At 38.3% G+C, this 13,349-nt stretch overlaps 1 protein-coding gene across 1 annotated transcript; it reads left to right on the top strand.

Annotated features, from left to right (window-relative positions):
- The first annotated feature begins 1,601 nt into the window (after nucleotides 1-1,601).
- LOC118858320 (60S acidic ribosomal protein P2-like) lies at nucleotides 1,602-1,997 on the top strand. Its single transcript, XM_036768817.1, has one exon. It carries the CDS (start codon nucleotides 1,602-1,604, stop codon nucleotides 1,944-1,946), a length of 345 nt encoding a protein of 114 aa, XP_036624712.1. The 3' UTR covers nucleotides 1,947-1,997.
- Nucleotides 1,998-13,349: the final 11,352 nt, after the last annotated feature.

Below are 13,349 nucleotides of genomic sequence, written 5' to 3'. Positions count from 1 at the left end.
AAAAAAATGAAGTCCAAGGTAAGATTCAAACACATTTCTTCTTGAATTATCCATGTCTTTATTTTCTATACCACTCAGCTGTTACCATCTGTTCTATTCTCTCAATTTGACTGCAAATTCAGTCCCTAGTCATCTCTTGCCTGAATTATTGCAATAGCTTCCTAACAAGTCTCTCTGGAAGGGGCACCACTTCCACCTAACTGCCAAATTGATATTCATGTAAAATAGTTCTGACCCCGTTCAACAAATTTTAGTGGCTTCCTATTGCTCCTTGAGAAAGATACAAACTCATTCCATTTGGCATTTAAAGATCATTGCCATCTGGTGGCAACATATCTCTCTACACTCCCTTCCCTTCATTCCACCCATTACAGATTTCAGTCAAATGAACCTACTTGTTCTCCATACTTGACATTTAGCCTCTCACTCTCATGTCTCTCCAAAAGCTATTCACAATGCCTAGAAAATGCTCACTCCTTACCTCTGCCTCTTGCAATCACTAGCTTCTTTTAAGACATATCTCAGGAGCAGAGCCAAGATGGCAGTTAGAAAGCAGGGACTTGTGTGAGCTCCCCCCCAGGTCCCTCCAAACACCTACAAAAATGGCTCTGAACAAATTCTAGAACTGCAGAACCCATGAAATAGCAGAGGGAAGCAGGGCTCCAGCCCAGGACAGCCTGGATGGTCGTGGGGTAAGGTCTGTCGCAAGAACTGGGAGCGGAGCAGAGCAGTGAGCTGTGGCAGTGGCCAGACTTCTCAGCCCACAAACACCAAGTACAACAGAGAATGTTGGTGGGAAAAGCTGCGGGGACAAAGTGAAGGGAGTTTGCAGTTTGGCCACCGCCCCGGAGGCAGCGGAGGTGATGCAGTTCTGAGGCTGCTTGCAGAGATGCAGCTGCAGTTGCTTCTGGCCCTGGGCCCACCTGGTGGGAAGAATTAAGTGGCGGATCTGAGCTGGAGTACAGAGCCAGTTTAGATCTGAGTTCGGTTCGTGTTGGCGGTTCTTGGGGGAGGAGTAGCACTGGTGTGGCAGAGCTTGCTGTGTAGAAATAGCTCTGAAAACAACAACGCAGCTACTCAAGCTTGGGACAAAGTACTGTATACTTTACAACCAGTCATACCCCAACAAAAAACTCAAGGATCAAGTAAGTTGGCTGGGAACATGGCCAGACAGTGACAACAGACTCAGATTCAGACTCAGACTTTGGAATCTTTCTTTGGTGACAAAGAAGACCAAAACATACAGCAAGAAGAAGTCAACAAAGTCAAAAAGCCTACATCAAAAGCCTCCAAGAAAAACATGACCTGGTCTCAGGCCATGGAAGAGCTCAAAAAGGATTTGGAAAAGCAAGTTAGACAAGTAGAGGAAAAATGGGAAGAGAAATGAGAGTAATGCAAGAAAACCATGAAAACAAGTCAATGACTGGCTAAAGAAGACCGCAAAAAATACTGAAGAAAATAACACCTTAAAAATAGACGAACTTCTTTCTCGGCCTGGCCACAGCCGAGGTTGGACTTGCGCTTACTGCTGCTCCCGCTGTACCTGCAGCGCCAGCCCTCGACCACTGGGACCGCACCCGACTAGAGCTCAGAACGCCAGCATGCGCTATGTGGCAGCCTACCTCCTGGCTGTTCTCGGTGGCAACGACTCCCCCAACTCCAAGGACCTGAAAAAGATCCTGGACAGCGTGGGCATCGAGACGGACGAGGAGCGATTGAAAAAGGTCATCAGCGAGCTGAGTGGCAAGAACATAGAGGACGTGATCGTGCAGGGGAGCAGTAAGCTGCCCTCCATGCCCTCCGGTGGTGCTGTTGCTGCCAGTGCTGGTTCTGCTGCCCCAACTGCTGGTGGCCCTGCTCCTGCTGCTGCTGAGGAGAAGAAAGAAGAAAAGAAAGAGGAATCAGAAGAGTCTGATGACGATATGGGCTTTGGTCTTTTTGATTGAGCATCCACCCTGATCCTTGAGCAAATAAACCTTTTATTTAAGAAAAAAAAATAGACGAACTCAAATGGCAAAAGAGCTCCAAAAAGCCAATGAGGAGAAGAATGCCTTGAAAGGCAGAATTAGCCAAACGGAAAAGGAGGTCCAAAATACCACTGAAGGAAATACTACCTTAAAAATTAGATTGGAGCAAGTGGAAGCTAGTGACTTTATGAGAAATCAAGATATTATAAAGCAGAACCAAAGGAATGAAAAAATGGAAGACAATGAGAAATATCTCATAGGAAAAACCACTGACCTGGAGAATAGATCCAGGAGAGATAATTTAGAAATTATTGGACTACCTGAAAGCCATGATCAAAAAATAGAGCCTAGATATAATTTTTCAAGAAATTATCAAAGAGAACTGCCCTGATACTCTAGAGCCACAGGGCAAAATAGAAATTGAAAGAATCCACTGATTGCCTCCTCAAAAAGATCCCAAAAAGAAAACTCCTAGGAATATTGTCACCAAATTCCAGAGCTCCCAGATCAAGGAGAAAATACTGCAAGCAGCCAGAAAGAAACAATTTGAGTATTGTGGAAACACAATCAGAATAATACAAGATCTAGCAGATTCTACATTAAGGGATCAAAGGGCTTGTAATATGATATTCTGGAGGTCAATGGAGCTAGGATTAAAACCTAGAATCACCTACCCAGCAAAACTGAATATCATGCTCCAAGGCAAAATATGGATTTTCAACAAAATAGAGGACTTTCAAGCTTTCTCAGTGAAAAGACCAGAGCTGAATAGAAAATTTGACTTTCAAACACAAGACACAAGAGAAGCATGAAAAAGTAAACAAGAAAGAGAAATCATAAGGGACTTACTAAAATTGAACTGTTTTGTTTACATTCCTACATGGAAAGATGATCTGTATAACTCATGAGACCTCAGTATTAGGGTAGCTGAAGGGAATATACATACATACATACATACATACACACACACACACACATATATATATATATATATATATATATATATATATATATATATATACATACACATATATATATATATATACACACACACACATATATGGAGGGCACAGGGTGAGTTGCATATGAAGGGATGATATCTAAGACAATAAAATCAAATTAAGGTATGAGAGAGGAATATATTGAGAGAAGGAGAAAGGGAGAGATAGAATGGGGTAAATTATCTTGCATAAAAGAGGCAAGAAAAAGCAGTTCTGCAGGAAGGGAAGAGGGGGCAGCTGAGGGGAATGAGTGAATCTTGCTGTCATGGGATTTGACCTGAGGATGGAATAACATACACAGGAAAGTAGGAGGAAGGAGATAAAAAAGGGGGGATGATAAAAGGGAAGGTAGATGGGGGAGGAGGTAATCAAAAGCAAACACTTTTGAAAAGGGACAGTGTCAAGGGAGAAAATTGAATAAAGGGGGACAGGATAGGAAGGAGCAAAATATAGTTAGTCTTTTACAACATGAGTATTGTGGAAGGGTTTTACATAATGTTATGCATATGGCCTATGTTGAATTGCTTGCCTTCTTAGGGAGGGTCGGGGGGGGAGGGAAGAGGGGAGAAAATTTGGAACTCAAAGTTTTAAAAACAGATGTTCAAAAAAAAGTTTTTGCATGCAACTAGGACATAAGATATACAGGCAATGGGGCACAGAAATTTATCTTGCCCTACAAGAAAGTAAGGGAAAAGGGGATGGGAGGGGGAGTGGGGTAACAGAAGGGAGGGCTGACTGGGGAACAGAGCAACCAAATTATATGCCATCTTGGAGTGTGGGGGGGAGGGTAGAAATAGGGAGAAAATTTGTAATTCAAACTCTTGTGAAAATCAATGCTGAAAACTTAAAATATTAAATAAATTAATCAACAAAAAAAGACTTATCTCAGATGCCACCTCCTACATGAGGCCTTTCCTGGACCCCCTAATTGTTAGTTCCCCCCAGCTTAAATAACATTCTATTTGCTTTGTATGTATTTTGCATTTCCTTCTCTATGTACAAATTATGTCCTTCCAAACATCAGCTCCTTGAAGACAAGGACTGTTTAATGCTTGTCTTTGTACCCCTAGGACCTCACACAGTACTTTGCCCATAGTCAGCAATCAATAAATGTTTGTTAAATGGAAATGAATTGAAATATTCTTGAATGCTTCATGGTTGGTACAATATTCATTGACTGGCAGTCAATAAATAAACAGTTAATAAGCACCTACTATAGGTCAGACATGATTTCATATGTATGATTTATATATTGCTTGCCTTTTCAGTGGGTGGGTAAGAGGATGAAGGGATGGAGAGAATTTAGAACTAATTTTTTTTTGTTAAAACAAATGTTAAAAATAAAGAAATAATATTTTTAAAAAGGAAAGAGAGAGAGAGAAAGAGAGAGAGGGAGAGGGAGAGAGAAAGATAGAGAAAGGGGTTCTGTATTGAAAACTATAAATATGTTCGAAGCCTACTGAGAATCCCACAATACCTGCTTTTATCACCTCCCTCTTTCAATAGCAAAAGGGGAAATTAAGCTGGATTGACAAACAAGGCACTAACCAAGAAAGCATAACAGATGGAAAGGAAGTAAGGTCATAGGAGATTTTCAATGCAAATCTCATCTTTAAGTCACTGTTCATGGGATAATTCAAGCTATTAAAATAAGACCATGTAAAGATAAATCTGATGGAGTCATGCAAAGGTATACTCGCAAAATTTCTTGGGTTTCTAAATTGTATGTGTGTGCATATATATGAATAGATACGTATAATATGTGTATATACATATACACATGTGCATGTATACATGTGTGCGTGTGTGCACATACACACACACACACACGCACACACGCACACACACCCCTAAATGTCAGGTGCAGGGAAATAGTCAGAGTACTGGATTTGGAATAAAAAGACCTAAGTTCAAATCCACTCTATACCATTTAATAGCTATGTGACCTTGAGTAAGTCACTTAACCTCCACAGGTCTCACTAAATTCCAATGAGGTTGGGGATGTAAACTAGATAACTTTTCTGATTGCTTCCAGCAAACTCTAAAGCTATGATCCTATGACATGTGTGGATGTGACATTAATATTGAAAGAACTGTGTATGCAAAAGTGTGTGTGTGTGTGTCCATGTATGTGTGACTATGTATGAGTGTGTGTGTGTGTGTGTGTGTCTGTGTGTGTGCAAGTTTGCCTTATGAAACAGATGCTTTGACTGCAAGGAGAAAAACAGTCATATTGACAGAGACAGATGGCAATGCCATGTTTTGTGTAGGGAAAAAATGAAAAGGTTTGCATTCACTGGTATAATGTGCAGTTTTAAATATTCAGAGTAGCACAAAAATTAATTTTTCAGCAAGAAATGATTGGTGCTTTCATGGCTCCTTTTTTTAACCTTCTTAAAACTTGTCTATTCAAACAGTTAAATACAGTGTATGCAGCTGATCTTTTAGAAAAAGGAGTCCTATCTTGTAAGTCATTCCCAAGAAGAGAAGAAAAAGGTTTTTTTTTTTTGATGAGAGGTTCAGATCTGCACCTGAAACTCAAGATAAAGATAGTGCTTTAAACTAAAGCTTGGTAATAGGGAAGAGGCAAGGGGGGCTTGCCCTTCCAATGTTTAACACATTAACTAGAATAGAATGATATTCACTGTTCAACTCACAGAAGGTAATTACACTTTCTTCAATCCTTTTACCAGAAACTTTTGCAAAGATAAGCTTCTTCCAATGAGACCTCCAAATGGTTACTTGCTGGTTTTATGCAAGGTTATTTGCCTGATGTTGCTGAACAACTGTGAAAAACTATTAATTGTAATGAAATCATTTTTACTTTACAAAATGTGTTATTCCACTCCTTCTTCCCCATACTTAATGAAGTCATTTAGGTAGTAAAAGACTAAGAGTCTGGCTTGTATCATCAAAAATATTCTTCTAACAAGAATCCATTGAGTTGGAACAGTATTTATTTTTATGCATGCATTACATTATCCCAAAATGGATGCAGAGAATGTTGTAATTATTGTTCTTAATGAGCATAAATTACAGTACACTCAGCCACTTGTCTTGCTGATTTAGGAATGCTGATCAGGTAGTTCTGAGAATGACACTTCGGAAAAGTTTCGACTGTCATCATTACAACTGCTATGACCAATACTAGTAGAATATAAGGGGTAGGAGCAGGACAGCAAAAAGACTGAAAAAAATTGTGCATTTGAAAGGCATAAATGAATGTGCCAGAAGCATTCCCAAGTTTGCATCATAATTCAAAACTCTTTCTTGTGATGGAAAAAGAAAAAGTCGTCACTCTGCTAGTGTGCTTGAGAAATGTATTCTATTTGATTGGATGGAACAGAAAACTGTCACAATCCTGATTCACGGTATTGATGGTGTATAAATGCCAGCCCCAAGAATACAATTTCTCCTGGGGAAGCAAATCTTTTCTCCATGCTTTTAAACCAAAAGGACATTAGATGTGTTGCTGTGCTGTATACTTTGATGGGCTACTCAGATACAATGGTCCTATGACTTACATCGCCTTATGACTAAGAAATCGTATGCAGTTGGGTGGTGCAGTGGATAGAGTGCTATATTTTGGAGTCAGGAAGACAAGTTCAAATCTGGCCTCAGACACTTACTAGGTGTGTGACTCTGGGCTAATCACTTAACCTCTCTTTGCCTCAGTTTCCTCAAAGTGTAAAATGGAAATTATAATACTACCTACCTCCCAGGGCTGTTGTGAGGATTAAATGAGATAATATTTGTAAAACATTATGTAAACTTTAAAGAGCTATATAAGTGCTTGTTGTTATTGTTGTCATTCATGTTAAGAACCGTCCCAATGCCAAATGTACCAAGAGAGTAAATGTCCTAGCTCTAGCACAGCAAAAAACAAATCTAAGGCAACCTCCAAAAATGTAGATTGAACAGTAGGATTTTATGCTACCCAATTCTATCCCTGGTATTCTGGATCCAAAGTGTATCCTTGTTATTATTTTGATTCAATATGTTCCATTCTAGCCTCAGATTCAGCATGGCCTCATTTGGAAAAAGTTATCAGCCCAAATTAAGAGTCTGCCAGCCTAAATGGAAACACAAAGTTCTCTATGGCTGCATTTCAGTTAATTCAATAAATAATTTAGTTTTATAACAGCAAAAGAAGAGAAAACTGGAGCTTACAGTTGATGATGAGGTGAGGAAAGATGATTCCCAAGAATTGAGCACAGCCCCACATGCAAGGACAGGAGAATTAACAAAGGAGTTGGGGTTAATAACACCTGTAGCCCCTACCTCACAAGATTATTGTGAATTTGCTTTGCAAACTCTAAAGCCAAATATATATATATATATATATATATATATATATATATAATATGTATGTATACACACATACATGCATATATGTATGTACATAAACACACATATGTATATATGTGTATATAATTTTCCTTACTGAAAAATTTTGTGTATGTATGTATAAATGTGTACACACACACATGTGTAGCTAAGAAATGACACAAAAATACACTGACATCTAATTTGCTAATGTCATTTTTTTTTTGAGAAAGAATACCAGAAAATAATTTGGTGTGCCATAATTGGAAATAAGGTAGTACACGGCAAGAAAATGCAATGAGATTGGCTTTGAGGTAAAGACAAAGAACTATATCCCATCACGAGCCCTTAAAACAATACCTACAGCCCCATATCACATGTACTTTTATAGTCATATTTTTTTCTTCCTTTTTTTTTTCTTTTGAGATTGCATCTCCTAATCTTTTTCAGGTTGGAAGTACAAGTGCCACCCAGTGGCTCCACCCAATCTCACTGCAGATCCCAGAAGAAGTGTTGACTTTCTCAATTTGTTACCTAGAGAGGTCCTCCAATCTTGCATCTACAACTGCCTTCACACATATCAAACTGGAAGTCCAGCAGACATCTTAAATTCAACCTGTACAAACAAAACTCATTGTCTTTCCCCCATAATCTACCCCCACCTCCTACCTACCCTATTACTGTAGAGGGCAACACTATCCTCCCAATCCCTCAGGCTCACAACCTAGGTGTCATCCTAAATTTGCTACTATTTCTCACCACACCCCACTCCCTGTAGCAATTTCTAATCTGTTGTCAATGTGTATCAATTTTATCCTTGCAACATTCTCAGATTTATACTCTTGCCTCCTCTGACACTGCCACTGTGGTAGTGCAGGCCCTCATCACCTCCCACTTTGATTCATGAAATTGCCTCCCGTTGCATCTGCTTGCCTCAAGTCTCTCTCCACTCCAACCTTTCCTTAATTCAGCCATCAAAGTGATTTTCTTAAAGTACAGTTATAATCATGTGATTCCCTTTCTCAATAAACTTGGGCAGCTCTCTATTACCTTCAGAATCAAAATCAAAACATTCTGTTTGGTATTCAAAGCCCTTTATAACAGCCTTCTTCTGTCTTTCTAGTCTTCTTACACCTTACTCCTCTCTGTGTACAAAAGGATGCTCCATCTCTCAGGTTAGGACATTTTCTCTGGCTTTCCTCCATGCCGGTAATGCTCTCCCTCCTCTATTGACCTCCCTGATTCCTTTAAATACCAGTTACAACCCCATCTTTTACTGGAAGCCTTCCCCACTACCTCTTAATTTAAGTGCCTTCCCTCTGTTAATTATTTCCTATAATTGACAATCTCAGATAGAGTTCACTTTGTATATATTTGTTTGCATGTCGTCTCCTCCATTAGATTGTAAGCACCTTGAGGACAGAGATTGTCTTTTGCCTCCTTTTAATACCTCTAGCACTTAGCAAAATGAACATTTTAACGGCAACTAATTATACCACCATAGATTTTACAGATAAATATGGCTTCAGCTACTGGGATCTGATATTTGAAAAGAATGTGGCTAATAGGGGCCACCTGAAATTCTATCCTTCTAAAAGATATTCTGGCTTAGAAGGTATACACATGGCCTTTAAAGAAAAAATATCCTGTGGCTAAAATGGTAATGAATGAATGATGGAACATAAAAGACTTAGCAATAACTATACTTTAAATCTTCAAAAAGTCCAAGGGCTTCCTTCAATACAATCTAAGGATAAGATTTTCTAGTATTTCTCAAAGAAGAAAACAGAATTATGGGAAGGTCAAAGCCATGAAATCTCGCTAAAGGCAGTGTCACATCGCAAGAACAGATATGATCTAGTCATTAAGTTACACAAAGATAAATAAGCGTTTCACCACCTGGAAATCTCTTTTTTTTTTCCCAAGGCTTAAAATTCCACGGGGAAAACTAAAACCAACAAAAGTCATGAGCAAGGCATTAGTCTAATCCTCCTTAGAGGGTTCACTGAGAAGGCACTCAGGCTTACAAGCATTCTACCTGGAAAAAAATGGATGAAAGTACAAATTTATATCATTAAATCAATCATCTATCCAGAGAAAGTAAAAGCTGAATCAGACAGAACTGAGATAGGTATCTCATCTCCAATTTCCTGTGCTGGACACTATTTGAAAAATAAAATAAAAGTACACCTAATTATGATATAGAAAGGTACAAAATAAAATAACAGTGTCCCCAGGGGTATTAGGAAAACACTCAGGGTTAAAGAAATAAATCCCTGTGAACTATGTTATGGCCCCTTTCAGGACGGAGGTTCTTTGATTCTCTGATTGTAACTGCTAGGCACCTCTCTAGGTTGATCAAGCACAGTGGAGTGACTTACTACCAACAGAATTAAAAAAAAATCCCAAGGGCTAACGGTGACATGGAATGTGTGCCAATAACCAGGTCCAAACTATATGTTGTCATACACATAAGAATGTACATTTAAGTTTCCTTGAAGACTGGGGTACCTTGGATTGAATTACAACCATTTTAATTATCGGGGAAGGGAGGGTGGCAGCCAATAGCCAGCAAGGGCACATGTGGGACCTCAGTCATAATTTAGGTAATGTTGTTCATAAGCTGAGCATGGATGAATTTGTTTGGAAGAAGTTTGAAGATAACAACCTATTCCTCTAAAGTAGAAAATAGCTGTATATGTTAGGGGTGGTGGTGGGGAGGGGCAGCACACAAACACATCTGGTGAATCTTTATGTCCCTGGATTTCTGGACTAAAACAATGGATGAAGTCTTATGGGTAAAGATAATGAATTATCCATCTTTATATCCTCACATTACAATAGCATCTATCTTCATACCACAGTTTACAAATAAAAATTAGTTTCGACCAGTATCAACACTATGAAGAACTGGTATGTGGGTAGAATGGAGCTTATAGCTCCCATATGATATGGTACCTATAAGATACAGTACTATGCATAGAATAGAAATTAAGTGTTTCATTAAATGTCATAAATGTGTCAGGAAACAAATACACTTTCAAATATAAAGTTTTCTTTATCACTGTCTATTAGTAGCTTTTCCTTTAAATCTAAAGCAGTTCCCATTGAATTAAAGTATAGGAATAATGGAAACAATTTTGTTACACTTTATTAGATGATTCTTATTTAAATCTGTTTTCACAAATTGTGAGTAGTCATCAAAAAAGGAAGAAATACTATGGATACTACCTTCAAATAACAGAGCTGTTTCCCATCAAGATATTTGGAAGCAATGAAGGTAGAACATTAATCAATACTGAAAATACATGCTTGGCAGAACTTTGGAATTGGAAATCTTGAACAATAACCAGAATGGATAGTATCAATTTCTCCTTAACAATATATGTGACACGCTTACTAGCAGCCACTTGTAAATTGTAATATCCACTATTCTTTTGAATTATTTTAAAATTTTATTGCATTATATTTTATTAGCATTGTAACAGGTATATGCATTGCAGCATCCATTTTATTTCTATGATAAAACATATTTACAGATATCATAATAATCCAATAGGTTATCAGTCTTATAATAATGATTTACACTGAAAAGTTCTCAAAAGCATGGACAAAATTCTTCCATCCTCCTTCCTTTTATTTCTCCCTCCCTTCACTTTTCCCTCCTATCTCCACCCATTCCTTCCTTCCCTCCTTCCTTCCTTCCTTCCTTCCTTCCTTCCTTCCTTCCTTCCTTCCTTCCTTCCTTCCTTCCTTCCTTTCCTTCCTTCCTTTCCTTCCTTCCTTTCCTTCCTTCCTTTCCTTCCTTCCTTCCCTCCCTCCCTCCCTCCCTCCTTCCTTCCTTCCTTCCTTCCTTCTTTCCTTCCTTCCTTCCTTCCTTCCTTCCTTCCTTTCACAAAGAGATTTGTGCCCAGTCAGGTTCTGTGGGGGATATAAAAGAAATATATAGCCCTTGTCCTCAAGACCCTCAAGGGGTCACTGCTACCACATGCTTTCTCTTGAAATAATTAAAGGGACTGACTAATATATATCCCAAAAGTTGTTATGAAATTTAATAAATGGCAAAAATACAAGACACAGTTTTTATCTGGATCTATATATGCAATAGTATAATCGTTATAAGAACAAGTCCAGTCATAATCTGCCACAAACTAAGAAAGACCTCTCTGAGCTCTAAACAATATGGATTCACTATTAATAATGTCTAGAGAGAACAATGAAGAGAAAGCATAACTATCAGCTCAATCAATGCTAAGTCTAGAATGGGCCTTCAAAACTATTGTGCCATCATATGTGAGCACACAACCAGAGAAATAGCTATTGACTGAGAGAGAATAAAGGAAACCATGTAAACATATTTGGAATCAGGGGACCTGTAGCTATTAGGTGATCTTTTTGAGAACAGGGGCCATGGTGCCTCTATTTGCATTACCAAGATTTAACACTGTGCTTTGCACATAGACAGCATTTAATAAGTAATGTACTTGTTTTTTCATTCAGTTCTCCTAATATTAGTTTGGCCCTTCGTTTCTCATGTGAACCTGTGCAAATCACCTTACTTTTCAGAGATTCGATTATCTCATATGTAAAATAAGAGGTGGGGGAAGTTTGATCTCAAAGGCCAAAGCTTATGAAAAATCAAATTTAAATGAGTAAGAAACAAAGGTAAGTGCTGCCACTGGAATCATTGTGCCAATTCAGTCCCAATCAATGAGACAAATATAGTCCTAAAATCTAAACCAGGAAAGGATAAAATACAGAAGGAAAACTATAAGACAATATCATTAATCCCAATCACTGAATATTTATGTAAATTCTTACTAGGTTCCAGGTATTATGCTACGGGCTAAGAATACAAAGATAAAAAAAAGTGTAAACAGTTGTCCCTGTCAAGGAGCTTGCATTTTGTTGAGGGGAAATAGCATGTACAGTGATAAATATATCTAAAATTTAGACCAAAAAAGAAGAGGGGATAGGAACCTGACCAAAGATTTCATTCATTTATATAATTTCAAGATGAAGGAACTCCTACCCTTTCTGGTCACACCTTTCATGCTTAAAGAGGCACCTGACTTGCCCAGGATCACACAGTCAGGATGTGACAGAACCAGAACTTGAACATGCCTTCTTGGCTCCAAATAACCTCTCTAACCACCATGCTATGTTACCTCTGTATATACAATATAAATTTACGGCATTCTGAGAAATGAGTAGGGCACTCATAGTTGGAAAATCAGGAAAACTCTCATGTCAGTTAATAAACATTTATTAAGAACCTACTACATACCAGGTATTGTCCTAAGTCCTAGAAATACAAAGAAAGGCAAAAGACAGTCCTTACTTTTGAGGAAGCCACAATCTAATGGAGGAGGCAACAGACAAATAACTACATACAAACAAAATATATATGGGATAAATTGGAAAAAAAATCAACATAGGAAGAGACTAATTAAGAGGGATCAAGAAAAACTTCTAGCTGTTTATCTTAGCTCCCCTTGAAGAAACCCAGAGAAATTTGAAGGTGAGAGGTGAAAAGGGCAAGCAGTCTGTGCATGGAGGAAGCCAGTGAAAATGTCCAGAATCTGGGATGAAGTATCTTGTTCAAGAAACAGTAAGGAATGGGGCAGCTAGGAGTCACAGTGAGTAGAGCACCAGCCCTGGAGTCAGAAGGACCTGAGTTCAAATTCTGCCTCAGACACTTGATGCACTTACTAGTTGTGTGACCTTGGGCAAGTCACTTAACCCCAATTGCCCTGCCTTCTCCCATCTAAAAAAAACAAAAAGAAACAGTAAGGAATGCAATGTCACTGGATCATAGAGTATATGAAGGCTATAAGGAATAAAAAGACTGGAAAGGTAGCACTAAAATAATAATTGTGATAACCTTTATCCATCTTTACCAAGTCATAATCATTTTTACTCAACTCTTCATAGGATTAAAGTATATAAACTTGGTCAACTGAGTATTCATCTTCATAGAAAAGCAAAGTCTGATAATTCTTTTTGATCTTCTGAAAATCCTACTTATTTTATTCTACTAATATGGTTAGAATTC

Source organism: Trichosurus vulpecula, chromosome 7 (assembly GCF_011100635.1).
Source record: "Trichosurus vulpecula isolate mTriVul1 chromosome 7, mTriVul1.pri, whole genome shotgun sequence".
NCBI lineage: Eukaryota > Metazoa > Chordata > Mammalia > Diprotodontia > Phalangeridae > Trichosurus > Trichosurus vulpecula.
The sequence above is the reverse complement of the archived record's forward strand: the minus strand, read 5'-3'. Positions and strand labels throughout refer to the sequence as shown.

What these genes read in the sequence shown, in the direction of transcription:
- LOC118858320 (XM_036768817.1), top strand. Translation starts at nt 1,602, where the DNA reads ATGCGCTATGTGGCAGCCTACCTCCTGGCTGTTCTCGGTGGCAACGAC.